At 41.2% G+C, this 21,779-nt stretch overlaps 1 protein-coding gene across 2 annotated transcripts in view; it reads right to left on the reverse strand.

Annotated features, from left to right (window-relative positions):
* Positions 1–21,779, reverse strand: part of LOC143038012 (uncharacterized) — a 62,686-nt gene that overhangs the window by 16,549 nt on the left and 24,358 nt on the right. The window contains exons 4-6 of one of the 2 annotated variants that reach the window (XM_076206843.1): positions 12,751–12,887; positions 8,866–8,999; positions 893–1,102 (exon numbers count right to left, since the gene is read on the reverse strand). In XM_076206843.1, the coding sequence (XP_076062958.1) occupies positions 893–1,102; positions 8,866–8,999; positions 12,751–12,887 (481 nt within the window). The remainder of the gene's footprint in view (positions 1–892; positions 1,103–8,865; positions 9,000–12,750; positions 12,888–21,779) is intronic. The other variant, XM_076206844.1, reaches the window with a different exon arrangement.

The following is a 21,779-nucleotide window of genomic DNA, read 5'->3' on the forward strand; positions in this document are numbered from 1 at the left end:
TGCCACCAAAGCAGTTCAATGTGTACATGGATTTGTTACAAAATTAAACATGAGGGTGATGAGCAGAGAACTGGAAATTATTAGGGAGAGTAGAGGGAGGAGAGCCTGTTCGTGTTCATTTACTATTGACATCACTTGTGGTTGGGTCTGGTGGGTGTTTTAGGGATGGAGTGAGAAATGAAGAGGTGAGGAGAGGGGTGGAAAGGGAGATGGCAGACAGGGTAGAAGGAAGAATACTGGGATGGTTTGGGCACATGAAAAGAAGGACCAAAGAAAGACTTGCAAAGAATGTGGAGGGTAGAGGTGGATGGAGTGAACTTTAGGGGAAGAGCATAAATGATACGGATGTTTGTTTAAGCAGGTAAAGGAGAAGGCAAGAGATTGGTGCCAGTGGAGATTGATTGTGAATGGACTATAAATTGACACAACCTGGAGGGACTTCTCATTTTCTTTATTTTCACACAAGAAGACAAGGAGGGAGGGTCACCATGTAAATGAAGTGGCTGACTCTGTTATGGATGTGCTGTGTCTTTCTACATTGTTTCTGACCCGGCAATGGGTGGAGGGCAGGGGTGACCCTTCATCCCCAAGATAAAAGGGAGACACAGTGGTGGACAGGAATGCGATAAGTGCATACCTTGGGGCTGGCTACCTCCCTAATACAGGAGAAGAGGCCTCTTGTCATATAGCTATGGGTAGAAACTCCAGACAACAATCAATTATACAAATACCAAAGGCCCTTCCCCCTTATAAGGGGTGGATGAGTGAAAGCACACACCCACTACATATACATCAGAACCCATTGCCATAAATTATAATTACATCATATACCCACCAGTTCTGAATATCTTTAGTCAACTTTAGTGCACTTACCTGTACAATTTTAACTCACCATTCTCAGAGAAAAATTCTGCCTCTACAGAATTGTAAACCATATTCTTAACAGTTTCTTCATATTTGCTGGGATCCACTTTGAACAGAAGGGACACAAAAAGATGCAAGTCTTCCTTTTCTTTCATATAACGAATAACCTTTTGCACAAGCTTAGGAAGCTTTCCAATTGCAACAAGGGCAGGACAATCTTTCCAAATCAGTGAAGTCACTGAAACATTAATTCTGTGTTAGCACAGGTAATGAATCTACTTAGTTTCAACTAAGCAGAAACTATGTAGTCTAACCATGTCATGAAGCTATTTATATACCAAAAGGCTGCTTTCCCCTCTTAAAGGAGATAGCCAGCCAAAGCTACCCAGCCCTATCCATCCTACATCTATTTGTCTTCTTTTTATCTTAGATCCTTGTGGATGAAGGGCCATCCATGTCCCCTGCCCATGAAGCAATATGGCAAAACAGCACAGCAAGAGCAGGGCCCAACAGCCTAAACTGGTTTACCCCCACTGCTTCATTTGCATGGCAGCCCTCCTTCCTTGACCCTTCATGCGTAAACAGGAGTATAAATCCCTTTGGGCTGCATCACTTTATTGTCCATTCACAACCATTCTCCACTCACACTTATTTCTTGACTTCTCCCTTCCCTGCTCAACAGACACTCCCCTTTTACCCATGATTCCTTTCACCCCAGCCATCCATTTAATTCTCAGTCTTCCCCTCAAGTTTGCTCCATTCACCTCAGCTTTCCACTCTTTTTGCTTATCTTTCATCACTCATTTTTTCCATATGACAAATCTATACCAGTATTCATCAGTCCTATCTTCCAGCTCCCTTTCCCCTCCTATTCTCCTCCTCACTTCAGTATGTCATTCCCTTCGTGCAACTAACAACAGGTAACTGCACATGGTGGTCCAGCAAGATAGACAACAAAGCTGTCTATTTCAAAACCCATCAACCCACTCACCTCCATCAGCCCTCATGGGCTGACACTGTCTCGAGACTGGACCCAAGATCTTCCTATTAACTTCAACTGTATTTAACTGTATTTTACACTTTTCCACCCATGAAAAGCTGACACCCTATGACTGCTCATCATTACTACTTTCAGCCAGTGATATGATCAGTCCCAAACTGATATAACACGTACAGCAGTCCAGTTTCTTCTTAGAGATATTTGTAGGCGGTTCAAAGGACTGTTGCCAGTCACTGTGGGGTTGTGGGTTTCAAATTTAGTGAAACTCAAGGCAATAATTGAACAACTGATTGATCCATTTCCGTAGCACCCACCTCACTACTGAAACACATTTCTAATTATCCTTTCAGCCTTTCTTATATTCCAAGTCTTTGCTCCATATAATGTCATGAGCACAATCACCCTTTCATATTGTTTTTTCTTTGGGTCCATCCCCAGATACATAATTATCATGACACTTTACATTCACTCAAGAGGCAGTGAAGGTAAACCTGCTTCAGCTATCAAGCCCTGCTGTAAAGGATGATCCAAGAGTTTTGATAACAGGCAACCATCACCTGACAAAAACATCTAAGATTGTGGGAAGAAATGTATAGATTGCTGCAGAACATTAAGATGGCTTTTCATTATGCTGATGGAGAGATGAATAAAAAAAATCACAGAGACCTTGATCCATCCAAGACATATGTGTCAGTGTTATAGTCTCCACAAAGAAGGAAGATATAAGCAAGATTGAGAAGATATAAAGAGGAACAACCTAACAAGTTCTTAGCCATACTAGGAAAGGTTTAAAGCATTAGACTTTCCAACACAGAAGGACTGAAGATTGACTTGATTGCAGTATTCAGGTCACTGAAGAGGTGGACTACACTAACAGATAAGATCTCGATTCAGAATGAGAGGGCTTCATGGGAACAAATTGAAAAAGATTATGTATCTAAAGGATGTGAAGAAATTACCACACAGATCAATAAAATCTTGGAGTAGTCTTGGTGATATGGTCCAAGCTCCACACAAACTTAAATCTAAGTATGATAATTAAGGAACAAGGTGATACTGCCCAACTTGGAACCATACATGAATTTTAATCTAGATACAATAATTAGAGTCAGACAGGATTCCAAGAATGTTGCTTATATAAATTTGATAAACATACAGAAAGGGAGTAGGAGTCATGTTATTGACTAGAAAAGGCTTAATGTGACAAAGATAATAGAAGGAAAAGATAATGTGGAAATGATTATGATTAAAGTTGTGAATAGTAATATGAAAAGTAGAAAATTTATATTAGTATATGTGCCCCCAAAAACACAGGCTTGGTCTGATAGTGATCATTCCAAATTACTGGACGACACAAAGAATACATTATCTAAGTTACTGACAGATGGAGGAAACAGTAATTATGGGCGACTTTAACACAAAGAAAATAAATTGGGAAATGACAGTAAAAGGTGGAGGAACTCTGGGGCAACACTCTAATGGATATGACCATTGATTATACATTGACTCAATGGGTCAAGGAAAATACCAGATATAGAAACAATGAAGAACTATTGAGACTAGACTCAATATTCACATCCAAGCCTGAAATCGTGGACAAAACGAATTACAAGATACCAATTGGGAGGAGTGACCACATACTAATAGAGTTCGAACTAAAAGAACAAAATGATGTGAGAAGAAATGAGAAACAGAAATGGAAGATTAATGTACAACAAAACAGACTTTGTAAAAATTAGATTTTTTTTTTAATGCTAACTGGGAAAAAATTTCAAATGAAAAAACAAAGATGGAAGAGAAATGGAACATATTAAAAGAAAAATACAAGGAGGGAACAGTTAAATATGTACCAATGAAGAAACAAAAAAGGGTTTATATAAAGTGTTGGTATAACAAAAAGTGTAATGATGCTAGAGATAGAAGACAAAGCTTGGAAAAGATGGAAAAAAGACAAAAAAAAAAAAAAAGGCAAATACATCAAAACTGAGAAACAAATATATAGATATATGCAGGGAGGAAAAAAAGAAACTACAAAAAAGATATAATAGATAAATGCAAAGACCAACCTAAAATGTTTTACAGATATGTAAATGACAAACTAATAGACAAACACAAAAGAGTGAAACTGCGTGCAGGAAATAAAGAATATATAGATGATGTAGAAATGGCTGAAGTTATGACCAGGCATTTTAGGTCTGTATTTACAACTGAAAGTTCACAAATTTGGGAGGAAGGAGAGCAAGGAAGATCCTCCAAAATGATAGAAATAATGGTGACACAGAAAGAAATATGGGACCAAATAAAAAAAAACCTTGATGTCAGAAAGTCACATGGGCCAGATGGAATTGCAAATTGGATATTGAGAGAATGTATAGATGAACTAACGGACAAAATACACAAGGTGATTGACTTCTCACTCAAAGAAGGAAAAGTACCACAAGTTTGGAAAAATACAAATATTGTACTGATATACAAAGGATGAGACAAAGAAAATCCAACCAACTATAGACCTGTATACCTTACAAGCACAGCAGCAAATATATGTGAAATTTATTAAAAGTAAATGGATTAAACACTTGGAAGAGAACAAAATACTAAATCCTAAACAATTTGGTTTTAGAAGTGGAAGATCATGTACCACAAACTTGATATGCTTTTACGCAAGATCCATAGAAATAATACAAGAGAAGATGGGCAGATTGTGCTTTCTTGGACTTACAAAAGGCTTTTGACAAAGTACATACATACATATATATACCAAGGCTTTTTCCCCCTTACAAGGGAGGTAGCCAAAAAGGAAAAGGCATAAAATCATTCCCACCCATTCCATCCCTAAATACACTCCACACCCCTCCACCCTCCCTCTTATCTTAGCACCTCCTGGATGACGGGTCATCCCTGCACCTTGTCCACTGCCCTGGGTCAGAAGCAGTGTCGCAAGACACAGCACATCCACAGCAACGCCACTTCATTAAATCGGCGACCCCCACTCCGTCTCCCCATGCATAAAGGAGAAGATGGGGAGAAATCCCTTCGGGCTGCGTCAAATTTTGCTCACACATACTACCTCACCCCCCCATCCATCGCCCATTCCACCTCATGCATCACAACATCATCCATATACAACCATTCTCCATTCACCCATCTTCTGTCCTCTCCAGTCCTTCCTCACCAAACATTCCTCTCTTCCCCAAAGCCCCCTTCACCCTATCCATCCACCTCAACCTAGGACGTCCCCTCATGTTCACTCCTTCCACATCTGCCTTTCATACCTCTTTTACTAGTCTTTCTTCACTCATTCTTTCCATGTGTCCAAACCATCCTAATACTCTTTCATCCACCCTATCTCCTAACTCCCTTTCCACCCATGTTCTCCTCCTCACCTCCTCATTTCTCACTCTATCTAGCCTAGTAACACCCATCATACTTCTCAGACACCTCATCTCAAACACATTCAAACTCCTCTCTTCTGCTCTTATGTTCCATGTTTCTGCCCCATACAGTGCTGTTGGCACAATCAATCCATACAGTCTCCTCTTAGCATCCATTCCCAAATGTCTATTACTCATTTCACTTTTTAATCCACCAAGACATTTACTCGCTTCTCTCAATCTACATTCTACCTCCACCTTCACTACCTCCACCTTTTCCTGCCACATTTGCACCCAAGTATCTGAAACTTTCCACTTCCTCCAGTCGCTCTCCCTTAATGCTCACTTCCAGTCTGCTGCTACTTTCACCCCTTGAACATCTCATCACCTTACTTTTACCCACATTTATCTTCAGCTTTCTTCTATCACACACTCTCCCAAACTCTGTCACAACTTCCTCAATCCCTCCTCCGATCCTGCCACGAGCGCAGTGTCGTCCGCAAACAACAGCTGGCTCACCTCCCACTTTTCTCCATTTTCTTTAACCATCTCCAATCCCTGACCCACTACCCTTGCATTTACCTCTCGCACTACCCCATCCATGTGTAAGTTGAACACCCAGGGCGACATAACACATCCCTGACGAAGTCCCACCTTTACCTCAAACTACTCACTCTCTCCATTTCTAATCCTGAAACAAGCTCTACTACTCTCATAAAAACTCTTTGACAGCTCCTAGAAGCTTTCCTCCTATCCCATATATCTGCAAGACCTCCTACAGAGCCTTTCTGTCTACCCTATCGTAAGCCTTTTCCAGATCCATAAAAGCCCAAAAAACATCCTTCCCCTTTCCTATAGCTTTATCACATATCTGTCTTACTCCCTCTGTTCCTCTCCTAATCCTCTCAATCAAGATATGGTAGACAGAAAGGCACTGTGGGAGGTTATGCAGATATATGGGATAGGAGGAAAGCTTCTGGGAGCTGTCAAGGGTTTTTATGAGAGTAGTAGAGCTTGTGTCAGGATTAGAAATGGAGAGAGTGAGTGGTTCAAAGTAAAGGTGGGACTTCATCAAGGATGCGTTATGTCGCCCTGGCTATTCAACTTATACATGGTAAATGCAAGGGTGGTGGGTCAGGGATTGGAGATGGTTAAAGAAAATGGAGAAAAGTGGGAGGTGAGCCAGCTGTTGTTTGCAGACGACACTGCGCTTGTGGCAGGATCGGAGGAGGGATTGAGGAAGTTGGTGGCAGAGATTGGGAGAGTATGTGATAGAAGAAAGCTAAAGATAAATGTGGGTAAAAGTAAGGTGATGAGATGTACAAGGGGTGAAAGTGGCAGTAGACTGGAAGTGAGCATTAAGGGAGAGCAACTGGAGGAAGTGGATAGTTTTAGATACTTGGGTGCAAATGTGGCAGGAAAAGGTGGAGTGAAGGTGGAGGTGGAGTGAAGGTGGAGGTGCAGGGATGACCCGTCATCCAGGAGGTGCTAAGATAAGAGGGAGGGTGGAGGGGTGTGGAGTGTATTCAGGGATGGAATGGGTGGGAATGATTTCATGCCTTTTCCTTTTTGGCTACCTCCCTCGTAAGGGGGAAAAAGCCTTGGTATATGTATGTATAAAATTGACCGAAAAAGAAGTGAAGAAAGTAAATTCTGAAAGGGACCTAGGAGTAATCATCACCAAAGACATGTCACCAGATAAACAAAAAATAAAAGTTGGAGAAACATACAATTTGTTGAGATCGATAAAGGTGGCCTTGAAATACCTGAATAAGGAAAGGATTAAGAAAATATTACAAACACTGATGAGGCCAAAACTGGAATATGCATTGTTGATATGGTCACCCAGTACAAAAAAAGAGTATAAGAAAATTAGAAAGAATACAAAGAGCAACGACAAATATGGCCCCAACACTTTCAATCCTGACATATAAACAAAGACTGGCCGAACTGGAATTGCCGACCCTGGAACAAAGAAGAGAACGTGGGGACCTACAAACCGTCTACAGAATTATGAAAGGAAAAGAATGCCTTGATAGAGAGGACTTAATAAAGAGGGACAGAGGAAAAACAAGAGGACATGAGAGTACATACATATACATACATACATACATACATATACCAAGGCTTTTTCCCCCTTACAAGGGAGGTAGCCAAAAAGGGAAAGGCATAAAAACACTCCCACCCATTTCATCCCCACATACACTCCACACCCCTCCCACACTCCCTCTCATACATATACCAAGGCTTTTTTCCCCCTTACAAGGGAGGTAGCCAAAAAGGAAAAGGCATAAAATCATTCCCACCCATTCCATCCCTGAATACACTCCACACCCCTCCACCCACCCTCTTATCTTAGCACCTCCTGGATGACGGGTCATCCCTGCACCTTGTCCACTGCCCTGGGTCAGAAGCAGTGTCGCAAGACACAGCACATCCACAGCAAATGACATGACACCAGACAAACATATCATCAAATTAGTCGAAGAAACTTTTACCTTATTAACCCCTTCAATACGATGACGCCATGGAGGCGTCATGAGGAGCAAGTGGGTACACGAGGATGCTGATGTCAGCGTCTTGATTATATATATTGTAGTTGTACCTGCATGACCCCCATACTCTGTAAACTGGCTTCATCATATTTTCTATGGTTATCAAAATTCACGGGTAAAAGAGAACAAGCAATACAGCGGTAACTTTATTTTTTATAATGCGAGTATTATGACGCAACATCGCACGTCTGGCAGCTAATGCTGCCCGCGAGATTTTGGCCCGGAGTGAAGGGGTTAAGATCAATGAAAGTAGCCTTTGACTACATGGATGGAGAAATGATTAAGAAAATACTAGTTATACTGATAAGACCAAAACTGTATGCAAAAAAAAAAAAAAAAAAAAAAAAAAAAAATCTAGAAAGAATTCAAAGAGCAACAGCAAAGATGGCACCAACACTGCAATTTGACATATGAACAAAGATTGGATAAACTAAATCTACCAACCCTGGAACAAAGAAGAGAAAGAGGTGATTTGATAACCATTTACAGAATTATGAAAGGGATGGAAATTCTTGATGGAGACAACTTAAAGTGGGACAGAATAAAAACAAGAGGACACTTGAAGAAACTAAAGAAGAACAGTTACAGAAGAGATCTGAAAAAGAATAGCTTCCCACAGTGATAGATATCTGGAAAAAACTGAATGAGGAAACAGTGAGTGCTAAAACTATACAAGATTTTAAGAACAAACTGGATGCAGAAAGATACAAAAGCGGATCACTACGAGTATATCTCTCTTCCTGTAAAATACAACTAGGTACATACACATGAAGTACATCCATCTATATTTTCTCAATAATTATTCACATTTCAACCTCATCTGAAATCTTGTATTCAGCACCATGTACATGTTTAATCTCAATTCTAGCTAACAATTTTCTCAACCCATTCCTCATGATATGAGACCTATACAGTAAAATGACAGGAGAGCACAGTACACTTCAAACTTAGCTGAACAAAAATGTGACACTGATTCCTACCATCTTAATTCTTACTGGTATGGTGACATAAAACATGGTTTTAACCATCTCCTTATTTACAAGAACATAGGATCAAATAAAATCTCCAAAATTACCAGGAATACTTGGTGTTATTTCAAATCCATAGCCCTCAAATAAACTTCCTAAATGGATTTGAACTGCTGACCTAGTTTTCTCCACTTCAGTTTTCATACCAGGAACATGAGTGTCTCTTATAATATCAGTAAGTCTGGAAAAAAATCATAAATTATAATAATAATTTCTAAGAACCATTAATAAGCAAACATGCAGAGTTACACCTCACATGATGTACAAACTGTAAAGCAAGTTCCAATTAAAACATCTGCGCAACACTATAATCATATGGTGGTATGCATATAGCAAATGGAAGACAGCTCCACCTGGGCACTTGAGCTAAAATGGAAGAAATGTAATTGGATGAAGAGAATAGGGAAAGGTAAGGTTGCATTAAACTGAATACATATCCGTGGTAAATGGATTATGAAAAGCTGATATGCTGTCATCTTATTGGCCAACTCTTTTCCAGTCCTATGGTATTATCCCTTCTTCCAATGAGTAGACACTTAGGTTATGAATCTTGTCTACCATGTTATTTGCTCCTAGTTATCTATTTTGAGATCTCATCAGGCTCTGGGGCTTCTGACATCCAAATAATTGTTGTCATTCCTTAGACTGTCTGGCCAAGCAGTCCTGTCTCCTTGAGGAACCCCATGGCTGGAATGAGGTTTTCCAAGAAATCCCCTATAGAGTGCATGTTGCGTTGTTGGCATGCATAATTATGTACAATGATGACTTTCACACACAGCTATGTGCCTCCCGGTGTATACTACTTACCATCACCTTCCTTCACTTCTAAATCTAGTTCTCAACATGACATCATTGCCTGCACCTCTCTTCTTTACAATTTTCTTTAATGAAAATGAACATTTCTTCATTACTTTATCCTGTGTTGATGCTTTTCTATACACAACTTTAATTAACAAGATTCTTTCTACCTAATTTTACCAATGATAAACCTGCAGAACAGTTTAGGTTCACTTTGTATTTATGGACTAATCTTTTCAAAATTCCTCTCTTCCACTGCAGATTCTCATAATCACTTCAGGCTCATTTATCATGTTCCTTGTTTTTTTTTCCATTCCTGTTCCATTTTCTCCATGTCACACTTCTGACTTTTTATTTTATAGCCATCCTGTGTGCTAAGGATTCCCTACCTATTGTGAATCACATTTTGTGGTCCTGCAGCCCTTTCTACCTTGTCTCCTTTCTAAAAAGAGGGAGGCAAGATAAAAGCATTACTCTGAAACACTCATGAAAAATCAAATGCTGCGTCACTACCTTTCCTGGGGATCATGGTTTCAACTCCCATCCGAGAGTCCATGGCAAAAATAAGGTAAATAGACCAATAACATATTCAGTCAATCACATTTTTCTCTAACAATAACTTCATCCTTCCAACTAACAATCACCAGTCCTCTGATGATGTGTGATGGTGGGCGCAGGAGATGATGACCTCTGGAAGCCCTTAGTCACAACCTACACAACAGATAGTGTAGAACCAGTGGTCACCCTGTGGTGAGACTAGGGAACATCACAACTCAGCAGTAGTCTACACAACTTAACACCACTATTTGAGATCTGTTCCACTCAACGCATGTGGAGGTGTGTTTACTGAATTCATTCATTACATGGCACTGACATACTGTGTTAGTAGCAATATTGTCTTGTTGTATCAGTGGTTAAAATACTCATTTCAAATAATCAATGCATTATTTTCACCAAGACATCTCTCAGAATGAAGTGGTGAGGGAAAACCAGTTTCAGTTATCAGATCCTGCTGTGAAATGTTGTGCCTTACTGCATTGTCTTTAACCAGAGCAGTGAGGCAAGAGACAGGAAAGACTTCATCCACAAGATGCTAAGATAAAGAGAATCAACAATGGTTTTTTGATTGGTGTATACTTTGACACAGCCACCTTCATAAAAGGTACCTGGTTTATGTACCTGCATCTAGAGGTTCTGCAAGACAGCAGAGCTACTATTTTCAAAACCTATCAAACCCATCACCTTCATCATGAGGTGCAATCCTAAGGAGCTAACACTTGGTATCCAGACTGAACCCAAATCTCTCAACTTCAACTGTGTTCCTTACACCTTTTCACAAACTGGGAGCTGACAACCAATAACAACTGCCTTTCCTCCTACAACTTTCTGTCAGTGACACAGAAACAGTCCAACACCAGTACAACACAGACAAGTCCAAAGTTTCTTCCAAGAGAGATCCATGGAATGGCCTAGGGACAGCTGTTGTGGGGCTGCAGGTTTTCCACTTTGTGAAACTCAAGGATTGGAGATGGTTAGAGAGAATGGAGAGAAGTGGGAGGTGAGCCGGTTGTTTGCTGATAACACTGCACTTATGGCTGATTCAAAGGAGGGCCCATGGCAGTTAGTGACAGAATTTGTGAAGCCATGTGATAGCAGAAAGTTGAAAGTTAGTGCTGGGAAAAGAAATGTGACTTAGCTATATAGATATAATATACAGAAACACATGGCAACAATTATCATTATGCCCCTAATGATGAGTACAGAGCTTTTTGGTATATGCACAAGTGATTCCATATGGACCAGTCTTAGCCTTTTGTGATTAGAGACTAGTCTCTACTCAAAGAATGTTGAACACCTTTAGCTTCTACTATCCCTCATTTCTACTGTTCTCCTTAAACCTCTCCTTTATCAACTCTACAACTCCAACTAATTAGCATGATATCATCCTTAAAGATAATAGTATTTTTTCTTTTAAACTATGGGCAATTTTCTCAATGTCTTTGATACTAAGTGCCTTCAGAGAATCATGGAGTATCCCTGGAATGACTTCATATCAAACCAGAGACTGTAAGACTTAGTATAGGCTTGTTACCAGCATAATTCATGAATATCAACTCGATATATTGGCATGTGGCATGTTTCCCTGGTGTTGATCCTACTCACAGGTTGTTTCCACAAGAGACAACCTTTCATGGAGGAGACAAAGGGGATTCCCACAGAATTCATGGCCAGGGCAAGTTGACTGAACCTGTCAAGAGTTGTTTGGAGTGGGAAGGGTCGCTGCATAAGAGTTTGCTCAGAGAGACCATGGGGACTGGTGCCGGCAAGTAAATGAAGCAACGCGCACCCTAGCATATGCCCCCAATTGATGGTGAATTTGGTGTGTATTAATTCAGAGCATCATTGATGGTTTTGTTTTATACCACAAACACAAGACTCATTCATACAATGCTCACAACCAACTGCAGCACAGCTTATTCCAATACTTTTTTTAACATTCAATTGCTTCCATTCTCTTAGCCTAGAAAATTTCAATTGCAGTATTACAGGAAAACCTAGTAGCAATGCCAATTGCCTAAGCATCATAGCTGTAGTCAACAACATTAAGAATGTAAACTTACATCAGTGAGTTTGTTGAAAGCAGGAAAATGACACCAACAACCAATGACCTTTGACCATATGGCACAGAAACTTGCATGGAGGTGCTAAGTGCAAATAACTTTGCACAAGATATAATAATTAACTTCTATCTATATACCAAGGGCTTCTTCCCCTTACTTGGGAGGTAGCCAAGCCAAAGTCACGTACCCATTCCATTCCACCACCCTTGTTTCCCTCTCATCTTAGCTACTCATGGATGAAGGGTTATCCCTGTCTCCTGCACACTGCCCAGGTCAGAGGCAATGCAGTACAGTACATCCACAGCAAGGGCATTTCATTTAATCGGTGACTACCCCTTCTCCGCCCCCTCATGCACAAAATAATGAAGACAGGGAGAAACCTCTTTGGGCTGTGTCAAAATACTTATCATTAAAAATCATTAATTTACTAATGGAAAAAATATTTATGACAACTGTCGAGAAGAAATAATTACTTTACTTTCAAAACCAAGGTGCAACATAAAAAGCACTTACTCTTTCATGATGTCATCATGGAGTCTATCCATATGTAGAGTTTGATCCTTTTTAATATATTTTGTGAGCACATACCCAGGAGATCCAGAGTTCCTCTCAAGCACAATATAGAAATTGTCATTTTCCCGTTTCTCAATCTATAAAAATAAAGCATTGAAAAATAATATTAGGAAGAAAATTTAAAATAAATGTAGGCAAAAGTAAAGTGACAAGATAGAGGGGGAGTGATGAGGGTGATGAGTCTGATGTGAGCATGAAGGGTGAGAGGCTGAAGGGAGTAGAAAGTAAAGTATTTGGGGTCACATGTGGCAATGAAATGAAAAGTGGAAGTACATACATACATATACCAAGGCTTTTTCCCCCTTCCAAGGGAGGTAGCCAAAAAGGGAAAGGCATAAAAACACTCCCACCCATTTCATCCCTAAATACACTCCACACCCCTCCCACCCTTCCTCTCATCTGAGCACCTCCTGGATGACGGGTCATCCCTGCACCCTGCCCACCGCCCTGGGTCAGAAGCAGTGTCGCAAGACACAGTACATCCACAGCAAGGCCGCTTCATTTAATCGGCGACCCCCCCTCTCCGTCCCCCTTTGCATATAAGGCGAGGACGGGGAAAAACCCCTTCGGGCTGCGTCAAAATTTACTCGCACATACTACCTCACCCCCCACCCCCCCGCCCACTCCTCCTCATGCAGTCACAACATCATCCACATACAACCATTCTCCACTCACCTCTGTCTTCCGTCCTCTCCCTTCCTTCCTCAACAGACATTCCCCTCTTCCCCAAAGCCCCCTTCACCCCATCCATCCACCTCATCCTAGGACGTCCCCTCATGTTCACTCCCTCCACATCTGCCTTCCATACCTCTTTTACTAGTCTTTCTTTACTCATTCTTTCCATGTGTCCAAACCATCCTAATATTCTTTCATCAACCCTATCTCCCAAATCCTTTTTCACCCCTGTTCTCCTCCTTACCTCCTCATTTCTCACTCTATCCAGCCTACTAACCCCCACCATACTTCTCAGACACCTCATCTCAAACACATTCAAACTCCTTCTCTCTTCTTCTCTTATGTTCCACGTTTCTGCCCCATACAGTGCTGTTGGCACAATCACTCCTTCATACAGTCTCCTCTTCGCATCCATTCCCAAATGTCTATTTCTCATTACACTCTTTAAACCACCAAGGCATTTACTCGCTTCTCTCAATCTACATTCTACCTCCACCTTCACTCCACCTTTTCCTGCTACACTTGCACCCAAGTATCTAAAACTATCCACTTCCTCCAGTCGCTCTCCCTTAATGTTCACTTCCAGTCTACTGCCACTTTCACCCCTTGTACATCTCATCACCTTACTTTTACCCACATTTATCTTTAGCTTTCTTCTATCACATACTCTCCCAAACTCTGCCACCAGCTTCCTCAATCCCTCCTCTGACCCTGCCACAAGCGCAGTGTCGTCCGCAAACAACAGCTGGCTCACCTCCCACTTTTCTCCATTTTCTTTAACCATCTCCAATCCCTGACTCACTACCCTAGCATTCACCTCTCGCACCACCCCATCCATGTATAAGTTGAACAGCCAGGGCGACATAACGCATCCTTGATGAAGTCCCACCTTTACTTCAAACCACTCACTCTCTCCATTTCTAATCCTAACACATGCTCTACTACTCACATAAAAACTCTTGACAGCTCCCAAAAGCTTTCCTCCTATCCCATAAATCTGCATAACCTCCCACAGTGCCTTTCTGTCTACCCTATCATAAGCCTTTTCCAGATCCATAAAAGCCCAAAAAACATCCTTCCCCTTTCCTATAGCTTTCTCACATATCTGTCTTACCACAAAGATCTGATCTACACAACCTCTACCCGTCCTAAATCCACACTGTTCCTCACCAATTACTCCTTCTGTTCCTCTCCTAATCCTCTCAATTAAGATCCTCCCATAAGCCTTCCCTACTACACTCAACAGGCTAATCCCTCTGAAATTACTACATTCACACTTGTCCCCTTTTCCCTTGTAAAGAGGAACTATACAGGCACTACTCCAGTCCTCCGGTACTCTACCCTCTCTCCAGCAAACATTAAATAACCTCACCAACCAGTCCACCATCACTGAACCTCCCTTTTTCAGACATTCTGCATGACATCCATCCAGACCAGGTGCCTTACCTGCTTTCATCATCTTTACAACTGCCTTCACCTCATCCTTCCTTATTTCTCCTCCATTCTCCTCACTCATCACTCTCATTTTCTTCGTATTTCCCACTGCAGCTATCTTTCCTTCCCTATCCTCCTTCACATTCAGCAACTCCCTAAAATATTCTGCCCATCTTCCCCTCACTGCTATTTCTTCCATTATCAACTCTCCATCTGTACCTTTTACCTTTTCTTCCCTACTTGATTCGCCTCCTCTTCCTCTCTTAATTTCTTTCCAAAACATCTTTTTATTACTTTCAAAATTTTCTGTCATACTCCTACCCCATTTCACATCTGCTCTCCTCTTTGCCTCCTTTACCTTTTGCTTTACTTCTCTTTTCTTTTCTTTGTACGTCTCATATGACTCCCCTGTCCTCTTTTGTAACCAATCTGTGAATGCTCGCTTCTTCTCTTCTACAACCTTCTTTGTTTCCTCATCCCACCATTCACTACCCTTTCTTCTATTTCCCCCTGTCCTTCTTGTTCCACACACCATCCTTGCACACTTTAAGACTCCCTCCTTGAACCATCCCCATTCCTCCTCCACACCCATCTCTGCTCTATCCTTTGCTCCCTCCCACTCCTCCTTCAGCTTCTTTTCGTACTCCTTCTCCTTTTCCTTTTCATTCAAGGAGTTCACTCTAAGAACCTCCCTACCTTTTGTCCCTTTCCCCCTTCTCCATCTATCCTCCACTCTCAGCTTACCTTCCAATAAAAAATGATCTGATATTCCCCCACCCTCTCCCCTTAGCACATGTACATCCTTAACTCTTCCTATCATAATCCTATTTACCACTACATAATCCATTAGCGCTCTATCTACCACCCTTCCCTCCACCACCCTCTCCCATGTGTACTTATGCTTGACTTTCTTCCGAAACACTGTATTTGCTATCATCAACTCTCTTTCAAGACACATTTCCACCATCAACTCTCCACTACGATTCTTTCCTGGAACTCCACACTTCCCAACCACTCCATCGATTGGACCATTTCCCACTCTAGAATTAAGGTCTCCCAGTACTATTACATTGACATTTCTTCCTAAACCCTCTATGCACTCATTTAAATCTATCCAAAAGGCCTCCCTTTCTTCCATGCTCTTCTCACTGCCCGGCCCATATGCACTTACAAGGACCCACATCTCCTTTCCCAGTTTCACCTTCATCCACATTATCCTTGAGGAAACCTCCTTCCACTCCACTACCCCTTTACCTATCTCCTCACTTACTAGAATAGCCACCCCTTCCCTCCCTCGCCCTCTCTTCACTCCTGATAACCTCCCACTTACACTCCCAAACATACACTCACCCTTCCCTTTCAACTTAGTTTCACTCAAAGCCAACACATCCATCTTTCTTCTCACAAACATACTACCTATCTCTTCCCTTTTACTCTCATCTGTACCACATCCACGCACATTAAAAGACCCAAACCTTAGGGTGCTGGCCCGAGGCCCTCCAGCACCCCTTATGCCTTTCCTTTTCGTTTTAGGAAATTGCCCCTTGGGGCTACAGGGAGAAGGATGCCTAGTCCCTCTCCCCGTTCCTTTCTTCTCGCCTCTTACGATCCAAGTGGGAAACTTGGTGGCAGTATTCTTTTCCCCCACCACAGGGAATTCCCCCAATCAGAAAGGGAATACTCAGAGAAATGGTACAGGACAGCAACAAGGGGTTGGGGGACAGCATAACGGAGGGACAGTCGTAGTATAAAAGTGTCATCATTTCTCTATGAACAGAATTTCTTCTATCATAGACAAAATGATGTGTGGCTCTGGTCCGTAGGGGCGCCCCATATAGACCCTAAAGTATCGACTGCATGCTACTTTGCCACAATAACAAGCAGCCAATACCCCAGACGGGGAAAAGTGGAAGTAGAGTTGGATTATAAATAAGGCAAGTAAATGTCAAGAGGGAATGAAGTATTAAAAGAAAGGTATCTGGAGACAAGCTCAAAAAGAAGATTGTATAGTGAATGTTCACATAGCACTGTATAGATCATTTAGAATTTAAGGGAGGCAGAAAGGAAAAGAATACTGCCACCAAGTATTTCCACTTGGATCGTAAGAGGCGAGAAGAAAGGGACGGGGAGTGGGACTAGGCATCCTTCTCCTTGTAGCCCCACAGGGGACATTCCTAAAAGAAAAGTGAAGGCATAAGAGGGTCTGGGAGTTTTCAGACCAGCACCCAAAGGTTTGGGTCTTTTAATGTGCGTGGATGTGGTACAGATGAGAGTAAAAGGGAAGAGATAGGTAGTATGTTTGTGAGAAGAAAGATGGATATGTTGGCTTTGAGTGAAACTAAGTTGAAAGGGAAGGGTGAGTGTAAGTTTGGGAGTGTAAGTGGGAGGTTATCAGGAGTGAAGAGAGGGCGAGGGAGGGAAGGGGTGGCTATTCTAGTAAGTGAAGAGATAGGTAAAGGGGTAGTGGAGTGGAAGGAGGTTTCCTCAAGGATAATGTGGATGAAGATGAAACTGGGAAAGGAGATGTGGGTCTTTGTAAGTGCATATGGGCCTGGCAGTGAGAAGAGTGTAGAAGAAAGGGAGGCCTTTTGGATAGATTTAAATGAGTGCATAGAGGATTTAGGGAGAAATGTCAATGCAATAGTACTGGGAGACCTTAATGCTAGGGTAGGAAATGGTCCAATTGATGGAGTGGTTGGGAAATGTGGAGTTCCAGGAAAGAATCGTAGTGGAGAGTTGATGGTGGAAATGTGTCTAGAAAGAGAGTTGATGATAGCAAATACAGTGTTTCGGAAGAAAGTCAAGCATAAGTACACATGGGAGAGGGTGGTGGATGGAAGGGTGGTAGAGCATTGATGGATTATGTAGTGGTAAATAGGACTATGATAGGAAGAGTTAAGGATGTACATGTGCTAAGGGGAGAGGGTGGGGGAATATCAGATCATTTTTTAGTGGAAGGTAAGTTGTGAGTGGGGGATAGATGGAGAAAGAGGAAAGGGACAAAAGGTAAGAAGGTGCTTAGAGTGAACTCTTTAAATGAAAAGGAAAAGGAGAAGGAGTACAAGATGAAGCTGAAGGAGGAGTGGGAGGGAGTGAAGGATAGAGTAGAGCTAGGTGTGGAGGAGGAATGGGGATGGTTCAAGGAGGGAGCCACAAAGTGTGCAAGGATGGTGTGTGGAACAAGAAGGACAGGAGGAATTAAAAGGAAGGGTAGTGAATGGTGGGATGAGGAAACAAAGAAGGTTGTAGAAGAGAAGAAGAGTTTTCACAGATTGGTTACAAAATAGGATGAGGGAGTCATATGTGAGGTACAAAGAAAAGAAAAGAGAAGAAAAGCAAAAGGTAAAGGAAGCAAAGAGGAGAGCAGATAAGAACATAAGAACATAAGAAATAAAGGAGACTGCAAAAGACCATAAGGCCTACACTAGGCAGCTCCGTATCCATCACCACCTGTCATCCACATCCATAAAGTTGTCTAATCGTTTTTTAAAACAACTGATAGTTTCAGCGCTTACTACATGGTTACTAAGTTTATTCCATTCATCGACCACCCTATTAGTAAACTAATTCTTGCCTATTTCCTTCTTAAATCTAAATTTGTCTAGTTTATACCCATTACTGCGAGTCCTGCCCTGTTGTTTTATTATGATGACCTTGTTTGCATCACCCTTGTTATAGCCTTTGATCCACTTGAACACTTCTATTAGATCACCCGGCACTCTGCGTCTTTCCAGAGTGTGTAAGTTTAGGTGCCTAAGCCTCTCTTCGTAAGGCAAATTTCCGAGTCCTTGTATCATTTTGGTCATTCTTCTCTGTACTGATTCTAGTGAATTTACGTCCATTCTGTAGGACGGAGACCAAAACTGTACCGCATAGTCAAGGATGGGTCTAACTATCGCTAGATAGAGTTTAATAATTACCTCTGCACTTCTATTCATTACCGTCCTAGCAATGAAGCCTAATACTCTGTTAGCTTTATTTCTGGTGCTAATACACTGCTTCCTGGTTTTAAGGTCCGGACTCACCAGAACTCCCAAGTCCCTCTCGCACTCAGATTTTTCTAAAAACGTGTTATCTAAGTTGTATCTATTTTCGGGGTTGTGTAGCCCTACATTTAACACGCTAGACTTAGAGATATTGAAGTTAGTTTGCCATTTCACCGACCATGTTAACAGCTTATTAAGGTCATCCTGCAGAATCTGGGCGTCGTCTCCTGACCTAATTAGGCGTCCTATTTTAGTGTCGTCCGCAAACTTACTAACATCACTATTTAACCCTTCGTCTAAGTCGTTTATATACATAATGAACAACAAGGGACCCAAAACAGAGCCCTGGGGGACCCCACTAGTAACATTGCCCCACCTAGATTTTATTCCATTTATGGTGACCCGCTGTTTTCTGTTACTAATCCAAGCTCTAATCCATTCTAACACTTTTCCTCCTATGCCATGGGCTTTGATTTTATTTAGTAGTCTCTGGTGTGGCACTTTGTCGAACGCTTTGCTAAAGTCAAGGTAAATAACATCGTAATTTTCATTGTTGTCTGACGCCATATATACTTTAGTGTAAAAGGATAGAAGATTAGTCACACATGACTTACCCTTGGAGAAACCATGCTGTGAAACACGAATTAAATTATGCCCTTCAATGTGTTCTCTGAGTCTATTTACTATTATTGATTCAAGCATTTTTCCTATAACCGATGTCAAACTGATTGGCCTGTAGTTGCATATAGACGATCTATCTCCCTTCTTGAAAACAGGAACAACGTTTGCCTGCCTCCAAGCAGTTGGAACAGAACCAGTGTCTACCAATTTATTGAATATTTCAGTTAATTGGTCGCAGATTTCAAATTTACACTCTTTAAGCATTCTTGGAAAAATTTCGTCTGGACCCGGAGATTTTGTAGCTTTAAGTCTGTCAATCTACTTGACTACTTCTTCTTTACTAATGCTGATATTAGTTAGACTACTTTCTTCATCCCCTCTGAAAATCGGATCGCAGTCAGGTACTTTATCTAACCTCTCATTAGTAAACACCGATAGAAAATAATTGTTAAATTCCTCTCATTTTTTCTTCCGATTCAATCATGACATTTTCATCGTTTTTAATTGGTCCTATTCTTTCTTTATTTTTTGTTCTATAGAGGTGAAAGAAACCCTTTGGGTTGGATTTTGCTTGACTGGCACCCTTGATTTCATAATTACGTTTCGCTGAACGTGTATTCCTTTTAACCAGCTTTGCCATTTCGTTATATCTTGATCTAAGGTGTGATTCCCCATTTTTCATTTTTACGTAAAGTCCTCTTTTCATTCCGATCTCGTGTTTCAATCTGTCCGTCATCCATTTGGGAGTATTACTATTTTTCCGTATTGACTTTAGGGGGATAAATGTATTTTGTGCATTAATAATTAGATCAGTTAGATTGTTATACATTTCATTTAAATTACTGACCTGACTGTTGGGCCCTCGCCCCCAATTGACCTGATCTAAGGTATGCGTATTACCCTCCTTGACCCAGACCTGACCTAAGGTATGCATATTACCCTCCACGACCCACACCTGACTACCAGCCCCGCAACGAGAATCAAGAATGTCTGAAACGTCCGCCTGGCTTTTCGTATTCAATTTCAAATAGGTTTTTATATTGTCAAAGTTTGCTTTCCTGAAGTCTGGTACTTGAACGTTGTTCGTACTTTTTATTTTTTCCCAAATAACATTAAATCTTATTTCTTGATGATCGCTAAAGCCTAGACTATCTCCCACTATTACGCTGCTAATTTGGTGCTCATTATTTGTTAGAATTAAGTCCAGGGTATTTTGTCCCCTTGTAGGATCGGTAATCATTTGTTTTAGGAAATTATCCTGCACCACATCTAGGAATTTCTTCGCTTCATGATCTCCTATTAAAGTTTCCCAATCAATGTTTCTATAGTTAAAATCTCCCATGATTACAACGTTTTTGTACTGGGACGCTCTGTGAATTTCATGAATCAGGGAATCAGTCTGCTCAATGCTGAGGTTAGGAGGTCTATACAAGACGCCAATAATAACTTTCTTATTCTTGCCTATAATCTCTACCCAAATAGATTCCGTACAGTCCTCTTCCTTAATCGAATTGTTGATAATACAGTTTAATGTATTTTTAACGAAAAGTGCTACACCTCCCCCATTCCTGCCGACCCTATCCTTATGAAAAAAAACTTATATCCTTCTATTTCGATTTCCGGAAGGAAATGTTTATCAGCCATGTTGATCCAGGATTCAGTAATAGCTATAATATCGAAATTTTCTACGCATGCTTTACCTCGCAGCAAATCAATTTTGTTAATTATGCTCCTGCTATTTGTATAGTAAACTTTAAGTTTATCTTCCCTCCACCTGCTTTGGTGATTTTTTACACAGTCCTCTAAGTTGTTTCTATTGCCTAAACTATATTCCGATACTTCCCCCCCTACTCCCACATAATCTACCAGAAAAAACCCTGTAGGATGCCTACTTCTCGCTCAAGGGATTCAGCAAGGAGCCGAAATCCTCTGGGAGACAAGTGCACTCCGTCCCTTGTGTATAGGTGATTCTTACCATAAAAGCGGTCCCAGTTGTCGACAAATGCCCATCCATTGGCCTTACAATGCTTTGCCAGCCTGCAATTCATTGCAATAGCCCTGGAATGCCACATGCCTCCAACTCTACGCCTCGGAAGGATTCCACATACTACAGGAACACCTCCCCTATTTCTGACCTGATGTGAAGTGGGATAAGAGTATGACAGAAAATTTTTAAAGTAATAAAAAGATGTTTTGGGAAGAAATTAAGAGAGGAAGAGGAGGCGTATCAAGTAGAGAAGAAAAGATAAAAGG

The sequence above is a fragment of the Oratosquilla oratoria genome, chromosome 23, assembly GCF_046742065.1.
Source record: "Oratosquilla oratoria isolate Oo_2021 chromosome 23, ASM4674206v1, whole genome shotgun sequence".
In the NCBI taxonomy this organism is placed as follows: domain Eukaryota; kingdom Metazoa; phylum Arthropoda; class Malacostraca; order Stomatopoda; family Squillidae; genus Oratosquilla; species Oratosquilla oratoria.